The sequence below is a fragment of the Anomaloglossus baeobatrachus genome, chromosome 8 (assembly GCF_048569485.1).
Source record: "Anomaloglossus baeobatrachus isolate aAnoBae1 chromosome 8, aAnoBae1.hap1, whole genome shotgun sequence".
NCBI classification, from domain to species: Eukaryota; Metazoa; Chordata; class Amphibia; order Anura; family Aromobatidae; genus Anomaloglossus; species Anomaloglossus baeobatrachus.
The window spans coordinates 257,104,998-257,117,390 of record NC_134360.1 but is presented as its reverse complement, the minus strand read 5'-3'; the positions used below and the strand labels follow the sequence as shown (position 1 = coordinate 257,117,390).

At 44.1% G+C, this 12,393-nt stretch overlaps 1 protein-coding gene across 1 annotated transcript in view; it reads right to left on the bottom strand.

Annotated features, from left to right (window-relative positions):
• LOC142250098 (uncharacterized) overlaps positions 1–11,976 on the bottom strand; it is a 111,636-nt gene extending 99,660 nt beyond the window's left edge. The window contains exons 1-3 of the mRNA XM_075322163.1: positions 11,622–11,976; positions 2,353–3,059; positions 2,206–2,269 (exon numbers count right to left, since the gene is read on the bottom strand). Coding sequence (XP_075178278.1) covers positions 2,206–2,269; positions 2,353–3,037 — 749 coding nt within the window. The 5' untranslated portion in view covers positions 3,038–3,059; positions 11,622–11,976. The remainder of the gene's footprint in view (positions 1–2,205; positions 2,270–2,352; positions 3,060–11,621) is intronic.
• Positions 11,977–12,393: the final 417 nt, after the last annotated feature.

Genomic DNA, 12,393 nt, shown 5'->3' with positions numbered 1-12,393 from the left:
CTAGCAGCATAATAATATCCGGTGGGGGGAATCCGCCGTACAGGCAGCTCTTCTCGAGCCCGTGGCATCTGCTTAATAAGTGCCAAAAACCTCTGTATAAACACTACATACAATTAGAATTGATTCGCACCACCCAGTCCATTGGCCACGACAGCGTCTACGGGCGCTGGATGGGAACGGAAGAGCCTCTTCATACTGGACAACACCTGAGGCTCAACTTCTGATTCTTCTAATTAGCCGGCCCAGCTCAGGGACGCCATCAAGTAAGAGGCAGTCTCCAGGTCCCGTTTAGTAGCCATAGACCATCATCATAGCCGATTGACTGCGTATTGCGAATGGATTCAACCAACTCTACACACAATTTTGATATATTTGGGAATAGTGGGGTTTTTTTTCGTTATTGCAGCTACCTTTAAATATAGTATAAAATGACACATTAATAAAAAAAAATTCCACCAAAACCACCATGAAAAGCTATTTATGTATAAATAAAAAATTTGGCAATTAATGCTAAAAATTAAAATAGCTGAAAGTAGGATTAAAGACGCCCAACCACCAGGATTTTCCTATATAATCTAAAGCCAATGCTATACTGGTGCTATCATGGTGATTCTATAAATACCTGTAGTTGTCAGATCGGATGTATAGTTTCTGAAATACAGGCAAGTAAAGTTTGTGAAATGCATTTTTTGATGATAGATATTCTGCAGCACCAGCACCTAATAGGTGGGTTGGGTTTCGCTAGTTATTCCCGCCCCTGTCTGTCTATCTAGCCTTCCTTCCTCCTTCCTCCCCATGTAATAACAGAGACAAGGGGAGGAAGGACAGGCAGGAAAACAGGGGCGGGAATAACTAGCAAAACCCGACCCACCTATTAGATATTCTGCAGCACCTATCAATCAAATAACCGTGCATGTCACAAACCTTACTTGCCTGTATTTCAGAAACTATACATCCGATCTCACAACTAAAGATATGTATAGAATCAACCTGATAGTGCCAGTATAGCATTGTATGTATAGAATCAGCCTGATAGTGCCAGTATAGCACTGTATGTATAGAATCAGCCTGATAGTGCCAGTATAGCACTGTATGTATAGAATCAGCCTGATAGCGCCAGTATAGCACTGTATGTATAGAATCAGCCTGAAAGCGCCAGTATAGCACTGTATGTATAGAATCAGCCTGATAGTGCCAGTATAGCATTGTATGTATAGAATCAGCCTGATAGTGCCAGTATAGCACTGTATGTATAGAATTGGCATGATAGTGCCAGTATAGCACTGTATGTATAGAATCAGCCTGATAGTGCCAGTATAGCACTGTATGTATAGAATCAGCCTGATAGCACCAGTATAGCACTGGCTTTAGTTTATATAGGAAAATCCTAGTGGTTGGTCCTCTTTAAATCCCAGATGAGGATACATGAGGGCAGTAAGCACCTGTAAATGCACAGCAAGCCAACTCCTGGTCCAAAAAATCTTTGGTGAGGGGCCACAAGCTTATCTAACACTTAATCTGATGATGTGTGAAGGCGGATTTCCACTTTGAGGGGGTTTATGCGTTACAAATACATGAACATGTTTCTTCTAGCCCCACTGTTGTCCATGGATTGGGTCTCATATTGCACCTTAGTCTCATTTGCTCGGATTGAGCTGAACGGTCGTCAGTGGAAGAAAGCAGCCATAGTTTATACAATCCCTTTAAGTACAATATCTTAAACAGGAATGCGGGACGCTGAGATCCAAAAGGGGGAGGATGAATGTTAAAGGAGTATCCATAGTTTTAAAAATAATGGCTTCCATCAATATTAAATACTCATCAGTCACCTAAAATTTAAAGAGGCCGTGGTGCTAATATTGCAGCTTTTTCAGTGCTAACAGTGGCTGTAGGATGGTTTTTATTTTTGCCTGTGCCATATTTTTATTTTTAGCTACTGTTCATGATATGGCAGCGTTGTTCCACTGAAGTCAATGGTAGGAAAATCTTGGAGGCTGCTAATAAAGTACGACTCGAGAGCGTCAGTGTCTTCAACAGCTCTTAGAAGGGGGAACCTGCCGAAAGTCGGACCCTGTCCAATCTAATATTATGAGGATAAGCCATCAAGTTTCAAGGGCTGGTTAACCCCTTTCATAATTTTTAGAGTACAGTAGATTAGTTTGGATGCCCCCACCCGGTGCGGCTGGGTTACGTTGTGTTACTCACCGGCAGTCATCCGTCAGGGGAATCGAGACACCAGAATCAGCATCTATCTCTCCAGGGAACAACCCTACAATACAAATCACCAGTCATTCCCTATGTATATCTATACACTAGTGAGGTGTTGCCAGTCTCATCTACATCCATACTCACAGCTGGGATCTTTGGACACATGCCCTTGGCCGGGCAGACCGCCATTTGTATCGTCCACACTGTGACGGGCTATTCTGTCGAATTTACATCTCAGCTCCTGCCGGTTTCTCTCCACTCGCTCCGCCAGGCTCAGTGAAGAGTGGGGGTCCTCGGTGGTAGATGATGTATTATACGATGAGCGTAATAAGTCGTGAGAACATGATTGTAAACTGCTCCCATTATTATGAATAGAGTTGGACAAGTCTTCCATTTGGCAGTTGATGTGGCTCAAGGCAGATCCCCCGACGTCACAAGTCCCGCAAATCTCATCAGGCCCCCACGTTTCCGGTCGAGCCCCAGAAAACACCTCTTGCTTATTACAATCCAACAAGTCTTCAGTCAAGTAAGTACGAAGCTGTGGAGACACCAGCGCGTCCTCGGCAATGTAACCCTCACTTCCCGGACTCTCACTTCTTCTCGGGTCCTTCTCCTTCATCTGTTTTTCTTTCAAGGCCTTCACCTTTCCCTGCAGTACAGATGGCGTCTTCCCACGTTCTTCATGCTTCCCCAATTTGTCATGTTGGTCTGTGCCCCTCGTCTTCACACTCGCAGGTCTTACTTTTCTTGGGGATTTACTCACCCGTCCTGTGGATCTCCTCTTGTCGGCGGGGGAGACACATTCTCGTGCGTTAACCTCCATCTCCATCTTTTCCACAATTAAATCTTATCTGCGGATTTAAAGGAAATATCTGAGTAAAGTATAACAGGGGAAAAAAAGAAAGAAGATGAAGGTGTGGAATGGTTACAAGCAATGTGTAGTTTTATCGGGGGTGTATCTTTAGGATTTTGGAAGGGTGGTAATGAAACACTAGCCCTGGAGCTTAAATGGAATATGTAGTGAGAAAACTGCCCATTAGGTTTTCGTGTTCCATGTATTTTTAAAAATGTTTTGGCCATTTTTTTTTCAGCTCACAATCTGTATTAAGAAAAAAAAAAATAGAAATCCTACAATTTTATAACTGGCCACTAGGGCTATATTAGACTCATCCGTCCTGTTATTTCAGGAAGAGTTTTCAGCAGGCTCGTTATCATCAGAGGCAGGATCACAATGACAGCAGATGCCACAGGATCCACCAATCACAATAGGTCAGAGTCAGCCTGTTATAGCTAATGCATTTGTGAGGTTTCCTCAAACATCGGGAAGTTAAAGTCTTAAAGAAAATGTAAAGATTGCAAGATTACTTTTTTTTTTTTTAAGGAGGGGGTGGGGTTTTCTTTTTTTTTTTTTTTAAATATCTTTAAAACACAAAAACCTGACAAACAAATCTAGGTCATTTTCTGATGACAAATTCTCTTTAAGCAGCAGGGCTCAGGATTGATCACTACCTTTACAAATCCTAAAGCTACAGAAAAAAAATAAAATACATCTATGTTGACAGAAAAACAAAGTTATAGTTCTTTGAAGAGGGCGAGGAAAAAATTAAAGATGGTCTTTTAAGGGGTTAATAAGAAAGAAAGAAAAAAATAATTCCGTATATTTAGATATTTAAAAGTATTGAATTAATTTGCCTAAACTGTAAACGCCGTAATGAGCCGGGGGAATTGAAATTTCAGAATTGTAGGTTTCTTTTTTCTGTCACCACATTCTTAAAATACAGAAGCACAAAATTAAAAAAAATCGCACTGTAGTGAAGGGGTTAAGGTGCATTTAGGCTATAAAAAATAAATCGAATACCCAGGATAAACTTATATTTTAGCTTTTTAGGGTTAAAGAACAGCCTGATATATGCACTTTGGCAAATAAAACCCAAATGGACACTCGTTATTCTATTTCAAGGCCTAACTCTACACCCTCTTTACGGCTTCTGAATAGTGCAGCTGTGAATAGGCCATCAAAGCATTCCTCCCAAGGAACGTGCAAGTGTTTGGTCGACCAAAAAGATGTTTGTTCAGTAGGAACATTTGTCTTACAAATTTCTGGATTGCAAGGAATGGTCTGAATGGAAGACACCTTAAACTATGTGGAAGGCTGAGGTATAGGCGGAGAGGGAACAGAGGAGCGCGGGGAGCCGTCCGATGTCCTGCATGGAGACATGAATGCGACTGATCTGCCAGAGGTATACGGATTGGGCTCAGTGTATACCAGTTATGTAGTAATCAGGGTCCGTTATAAATATTTGCAAAAATGACCAATAATAATTGTATAGAAATATGTCCTTGTAGCAAAAGCATTGGGTCACGTCGTAAACATTGACTTGGGTTTTTCATTCAGCCCATTACCCCCTCGTCCCCGGTGTATAACCCTCATCTTCCATCCCGTTCCATCTGCCTTTAGTACCATGTTTGACCTGAATGGCTGGTGGTAAAGACCTCACTGATACCAGTGCAGTCCTGTAATAGGAGCCACCGGTGTAACAAGTCCATTCATTACATCTCTTACTTCAAGAGTGCCTCCACCAGGAGCTTCATGACCCAGAGCAGCATACAAGCCTTGTATGACCCGGCACAATGCCAAGAGTTGGATGGAGTGGTGTCAAGCTCACGGCCACTGGAGTGTTCTGCGTAGTGATGGATCACACGTCTCTACCCAGTGTGTGATGAAGAGCTTAGGTTTGGTGAATGCCAGGAGCATGTTACCTGTCTGACCGCATTGTGCCCGCTGTACAATTTGGTGGAGGAGGGATGATTCTAGAAGGTTGTTTTTCAGGGGTCAGCAGAAGCTCCTTAGTCCCAGAGAAGGGAAATCTTAATGCTTCAGTATACAAGACATGTTGGACAATTGTTTATAATTTTGTGTGAATAATTTGGGGAAGGCCATTTTATTATTTCCCATGACTGTGCTCTGGGTCCATAAAGACATGGTTGGGGGAGTTAGGTGGAAGACCATGACCGGCCACCCAGAGCCCAGATCTCCCATCTCATTGAACACCTTTGGGATCAACTAGGACGGAGATTGTGCGCCCAACCTTCTCCAGCATCAGCATCTGACCTCACAATATGAGAGGAGCGGACCTGTTGAAGTTTGGTGGGTTCTGCCAGACTTTATCTAAAGTTCGGTTTGGGACCCAGACTTGACCTGAATAATAATAATAATCTTTATTTCTATAGCGCCAACATATTCCGCAGCGCTTTACAATTCAGAAGGATCATATACAAACAAGTAACAGTTATCGAAAATACAATATTTAAAGGGAAAAAAAGACAACCCTGCTCGTGAGAGCTTACAATCTACAGTGAGATGGGGGGGGCAAGGTACAAGTGCTTATTTACACAAATTGGGCAGTTCGGGTCTCTGCCCACATGCAGCCATAAACAGATCACTTCCGGGGGCGGGTGGGTGTTTTTTTATATTATTTTTTCTTATTTTGCTGCACACTACATCTAATCCCGCTTTTGTTACCCCCAGTGTGAGACGATCAAACACTGCAAGCGGCTCACATTGGGATGAGCATCGAGCGTACCCGAGCACTGAGTGTACCCGAGCACTGAGCGTACCCGAGCACTGAGCGTACCCGAGCACCGAGCGTACCCGAGCACCGAGTGTACCCGAGCATCGAGCGTACCCGAGCACTGAGCGTACCCGAGCATCGAGCGTACCCGAGCATCGAGCGTACCCGAGCATCGAGCGTACCCGAGCATTGAGTGTACCCGAGCATCGAGTGTACCCGAGCATCGAGCGTACCCGAGCACTGAGCTTACCCGAGCACTGAGTGTACCCGAGCATCGAGCGTACCCGAGCACTGAGTGTACCAGAGCACGGCGATGCTCTCATGAGTGGTTTGCATAGGTAAAACACCCGAACTCTGTTTTGTTTTTTGTTTTTTTTTTTGTTTGTACTTAATACACTTTTTTTTTTTTATAAAAAAAAAAACACCGAACCTCGGGTAAGCTCATCTCTACTCACAAATGCTCTTCTGGATGAATGGACTAAAATTCCCTTAGACACTTCCAAAATCTCATAGAAAACCTTCCCTGGAAGCTTTTACATCTGCAAAGGGACAAACTCCTTATTAAAGAGGGGGTTCACTAGTCACTATTATGGCCACATCGCAGTAAAACTCATAGGGAAGGTTTTGTCAAATACCTTTTGTAGTCAGTTGTCCCTCTGAGTGGCGCTATTGCGATCCGCCCATCCCCATCACATGACCCCCAGGCTCCGTGACCTCTGAGATCCAGTGATGTCACTTCCAGTTGACCCGACATCACCGCGGCCGTCCCCAGTCTCCATGAGTGACTTAACTGTGGGTGGAGTTTCACGGCTCGTCACCCCCCAGCATCTTGCGCTCCATCCTTCGCTGCAGAGCGCTGCAAGCAGGAGCGATGCTGGGTGGTGATGAGCCGTGAAACTCCGTCCACAGCCCAGTGACTCACGGAGACTGGGGTCGGCCTCGGTGATGTCAGGACAACTGGAAGTGACATCACCGGATCTCAGCGGTCACAGAGCCTGGGGGTCATGTGAAGGGGATGAGCGGATCGCAATAGCGCCACTCAGAGGCGGAGTGTAGTACACAAAGCATTTGAGAAAAGCCTTCCCTATGAGTTTTACATCGATGTGGCCACTAATGGTGAGTAGTGAACCACCTCTTTAATTTCTAAGGATTTACAATGGAAGGTCAGAAAAGCTCCTGTAGGCGTCCCAATACTTGTGTCCACATGGTGTACCATATATGTAACTAGTATCATTAAAAAATGTTTTTTCGGGATATTGCAAATTCAACACAAATTATTGGAGTAGAAAGGAAAAAAAAAGTATTTTTTCCACATGTTAACATTACACAGGTGCAGAGCGGGCAGCCGAGACTACAATGAGCTTCCGACATGCATTTTCCGGCCTCGTCTAGACGATGTAGTCATGCATCAGAGCATCTATAGGAGCTTGTAAAAGCATACTTTACCCGTGAGACAATGTGTCAGTAACTCACGTATATACATTATCTGACGTCAGTTATGTTTTTATTTCACGCCGACATTGAAATGAATAAGTCAAAGGAAATGAAATAGCGTTTATAAAAATAAGCTGTATGCCTCAATGTCGGGCAGGGGTGTAAGGCTCCCTATAGCGTGGCATATGCTGTATACCGTATACTAAAGTACCCGAGAGACAAAAAATAGAGCCACATGGGTCTGGCTTCCCTAGTTTTACACCATAAATCGAGGAGGCCGCTTTATCTAATTGAAATGAGCAGTCAGCCTCTCATGCGCCAAAACAGGAAATGATGGACAGTTTTCGGCACAGACCAGAAGGAAGTCAGACATTCAGTACACCATATGGACAACATTATTGGGGCACTTCCATGGGAGCTTTTAGGACATATTCTAAATCCACAACCATTCTTATGGAGCTGATTAGCTTTACACTACTCCATCCGATGCATTGTGCTTGGTGATGTACGGCTGCATGCAGGTGCTCAGCCATGAAGCTCCCAGTGGGTGCAGTGTTTGTGCTGATGTTAAAGAGGACCAACCACCAGGATTTTCATATATAACCTAAAGCCAGTGCTATACTGGGGCTAACATGCTGATTCTATACATACAGTGCTATACTGGTGCTATCAGGCTGATTCTATACATACAGGGCTATACTGGCGCTATCAGGCTTAGTCTTTACATACAGTGCTATACTGGCACTATCAGGCTGATTCTATACATACAGTGCTATACTGGCGCTATCAGGCTGATTCTATACATACAGGGTTATACTGGCGCTATCAGGCTGAGTCTATACATACAGTGCTATACTGGCACTATCAGGCTGATTCTATACATACAGTGCTATACTGGCCCTATCAGGCTGATTCTATACATACAGTGCTATACTGGCACTATCAGGCTGATTCTATACATACAGTGCTATACTGGCACTATCAGGCTGATTCTATACATACAGTGCTATACTGGCCCTATCAGGCTGATTCTATACATACAGTGCTATACTGGCACTATCAGGCTGATTCTATACATACAGTGCTATACTGGCACTATCAGGCTGATTCTATACATACAGTGCTATACTGGCACTATCAGGCTGATTCTATACATACAGTGCTATACTGGCACTATCAGGCTGATTCTATACATACAGTGCTATACTGGCACTATCAGGCTGATTCTATACATACAGTGCTATACTGGCGCTATCAGGCTGATTCTATACATACAGTGCTATACTGGCACTATCAGGCTGATTCTATACATACAGTGCTATACTGGCACTATCAGGCTGATTCTATACATACAGTGCTATACTGGCGCTATCAGGCTGATTCTATACATACAGTGCTATACTGGCACTATCAGGCTGATTCTATACATACAGTGCTATACTGGCACTATCAGGCTGATTCTATACATACAGTGCTATACTGGCACTATCAGGCTGATTCTATACATACAGTGCTATACTGGCACTATCAGGCTGATTCTATACATACAGTGCTATACTGGCGCTATCAGGCTGATTCTATACATACAGTGCTATACTGGCACTATCAGGCTGATTCTATACATACAGTGCTATACTGGCACTATCAGGCTGATTCTATACATACAGTGCTATACTGGCACTATCAGGCTGATTCTATACATACAGTGCTATACTGGCACTATCAGGCTGATTCTATACATACAGTGCTATACTGGCACTATCAGGCTGATTCTATACATACAGTGCTATACTGGCACTATCAGGCTGATTCTATACATACAGTGCTATACTGGCGCTATCAGGCTAATTCTATACATACAGTGCTATACTGGCACTATCAGACTGATTCTATACATACAGTGCTATACTGGCACTATCAGGCTGATTCTATACATACAGTGCTATACTGGCACTATCAGGCTGATTCTATACATACAGTGCTATACTGGTGCTATCAGGCTGATTCTATACATACAGGGCTATACTGGCGCTATCAGGCTGAGTCTATACATACAGTGCTATACTGGCGCTATCAGGCTGATTCTATACATACAGTGCTATACTGGCGCTATCAGGCTGATTCTATACATACAGTGCTATACTGGCGCTATCAGGCTGATTCTATACATACCTTTAGTTGTGAGATCGGATGTATACTTTCTGAAATACAGTCAAGTAAAGTTTGTGACATGCATTCTTTGATGATATTCTGCAGCACCTAATAGGTGGGTTGGGTTTCGCTAGTTATTCCCGCCCGTTTGTCTGTCTATCCTTCCTCCCTCCCTTCTTCCTCCCCCCTGTAATAACAGAGACAAGGGGAGGAAGGACAGGCAGCAGACAGGGGCGGGAATAACTAGCGAAACACGACCCACTTATTAGATATTGTGCAGCACCTATCAATCAAATAACAGTGCATGTCACAAACTTTACTTGCCTATATTTCAGACTATACATCCGATCTCACAACTAAATATATGTATAGAATCAGCCTAATAGTGCCAGTATAGCACTGTATGTATAGAATCAGCCTGATAGTGCCAGTATAGCACTGTATGTATAGAATCAGCCTGATAGTGCCAGTATAGCACTGTATGTATGGAATCAGCCTGATAGTGCCAGTATAGCACTGTATGTATAGAATCAGCCTGATAGCGCCAGTATAGCGCTGTATGTATAGAATCAGCCTGATAGCCCCAGTATAGCACTGTATGTATAGAATCAGCCTGATAGCGCCAGTATAGCACTGTATGTATAGAATCAGCCTGATAGCCCCAGTATAGCACTGGCTTTAGTTTATATAGGAAAATCCTGGTGGTTGGTCCTCTTTAATACCAGAGGAGGTCTGGACTCTGCAGTTATGGAGTCAGCAGAGCGTTGGTGATTTTTATGCCCTCTAATCCTCAGCAGTTGCTTCGGCTCCTTCCACTTTTCAATAATATCACTTACAGGTGATGGTGGAATATTTAGGAGGGAATAAATGCTATGAACTGGCTTGTGACTTCAGTGGCCCCTATTACGGGTCTGCGCTGGTGTCAGTGAGCTCTGCACCATCACCCGTTCCGTCACATGATAGTAAAGAAACGATATGGGCAGGGGTAGGGCACGGGGGGGTGTTATACACCGGGTGGGAGGTAATGGGGCCGGATATTAAATACCGGAGGGCAACTGGGCAAGAGGTTATACACTAGGAGTTTTGGGACTGGATGTTGTATACTGGGAGCAAGGGCATAACTATAAGAGGTGCAGGGGTGGCAATCGTACCGGGGTGCCTGATCCTTAAGAGCCCAAAAAGTTTATTAGGTCGATATGAAAAGACCGATACAATTAATGGCTTGCAATAATTTGGGCCCAATTGGAGCTTTTACATTGGGACCCTTGAGCTTCACGATACATCACTGACTTGGTGCAATGGGACCAACTGAAGAACATGGTCTCAGTATCGGAATATCAGTATGTTGTGTAACTTACTAATTTCAGCGTAAGGACATTTGTTTTGCGCTTGACAACCCTTTTAACACTAGAACTACTGAGGAAGTCATTTTGACTACTTTGCACCATGTATTTCTATATAGGTGTCACGAGTCCAGTAGTTCTAGTGTTAAGGGGCATGGTAAATAATAGCGATCAGGTGGGTTCTATATACATGGACACTTGTGTTTGGAGGCCATGGATTGACCACGATACTGGGCCATCACTGCCCGCTCATCTCGACCGGCCTACTGTCGATGTGGCATTATTATTTTAACACTTTAATGATTAGTGCCACCTTTTCTTTTGATATCATATAAGTGTATACAAATCATTTCTAGAACGCAGCCACATAAAATATATAAATGTAAAGTATAACAATCCCAGACTGTTCTAGCGGGAAAACCAGGTTACCAACCAGAATTATAGCAATATGTTTTTAACGGTGTCTTGCTCCGACGGACTGCGCAGTGCTATAAAAGCAGGAAAACTTTCTTATTCTTCCTCAGTACGAAGTATTTTTTTGGCACACGTTTACACAAGAAGAAAAGAATTAACAAAATCAGCAATTAATGACACGCGTTAGTATTAGGACAGCTGAGAGTTAAGGAAACGCCTTGGGAAATTACGTATACATTGTGGGTTTGCGAATTGGAACTGGGCCTCCCCGGTACAGAAAGAGTTAAAATAACGGTGTGGTGGAGACCGTTCACACAAAAAGAGTTCTGTGCCAACAGGTCTGATACTTTCCAGACATTCTGCGTAACTAGACAAGGACGTTAACCCCTTAGAAATTTGCTTTTGGTATTTGACTCTGCAACGCTTCCGTTACGTTCGGAGCATATCGGTGTCAGAGAATCATCCTCCCGGCATTGCAGGCCAACATTAGCTTCCTTACCAGTTGTCCAGGGTCTGTGGAGTCCTCCTCTGTCTCCATGTGTTGTTGTGGCCCTTCAAGCTCTCTGGAGGCCACTGGCACACCTGGCTTCTGCTCCAGGGGTCTTGAGATAGTGAAGCACACTGCTGTCTACGATGGCTGACTCCCTGGCACATCTCTGACGGAGAGCCTGGCAGCTTCAGCTGATCCTTTCCATCCGAGCCTGGAGAATGCACAGCGGCCAGATGTGCCAGGAGGTCCAGGGGAAACTCACGACTTCTAGCACCAGATGTGACCTTCGCTTTGGATGTTATTTTGTAGCCCACATTGCCTCCATATCATCCTGTGTCTCCTTCTCTGGCCATGGCTCCCTCCCTCCCCTCCTTCCTTCCTTCACTCTGCCTGTGACCTCCTCTCTCCTTCCCTCCTCCTCTGAATGAAACTCTCACCCCCTCTCTGCCCCAGTAAGCGTACACTTCTCAGTCAATATCTAACCAGCCCTGGGTACACAAGAGCACAGCTGGCTTCTGACGTCCGGCTAGAACTGCTGTAGCCGCAGGTCAACTCTTCAAGGGACGGGAAGCATGGCAATGTGGCTGAAGAACATACTGAGGGTTTATATCGAAGGAAGGAGGAAGGCGGAGCGGGAAGGAGGACATTGGAATTGTCAAACCCATCGGAATGTTTCAGGGTTTTTTTAACGTTCCTACATTTATCTGAATAGAGACTCGTCATCAATAATAGTAATAATAATAAATAAATCTTTATTTCTATAGCGCCAACATATTCCGCA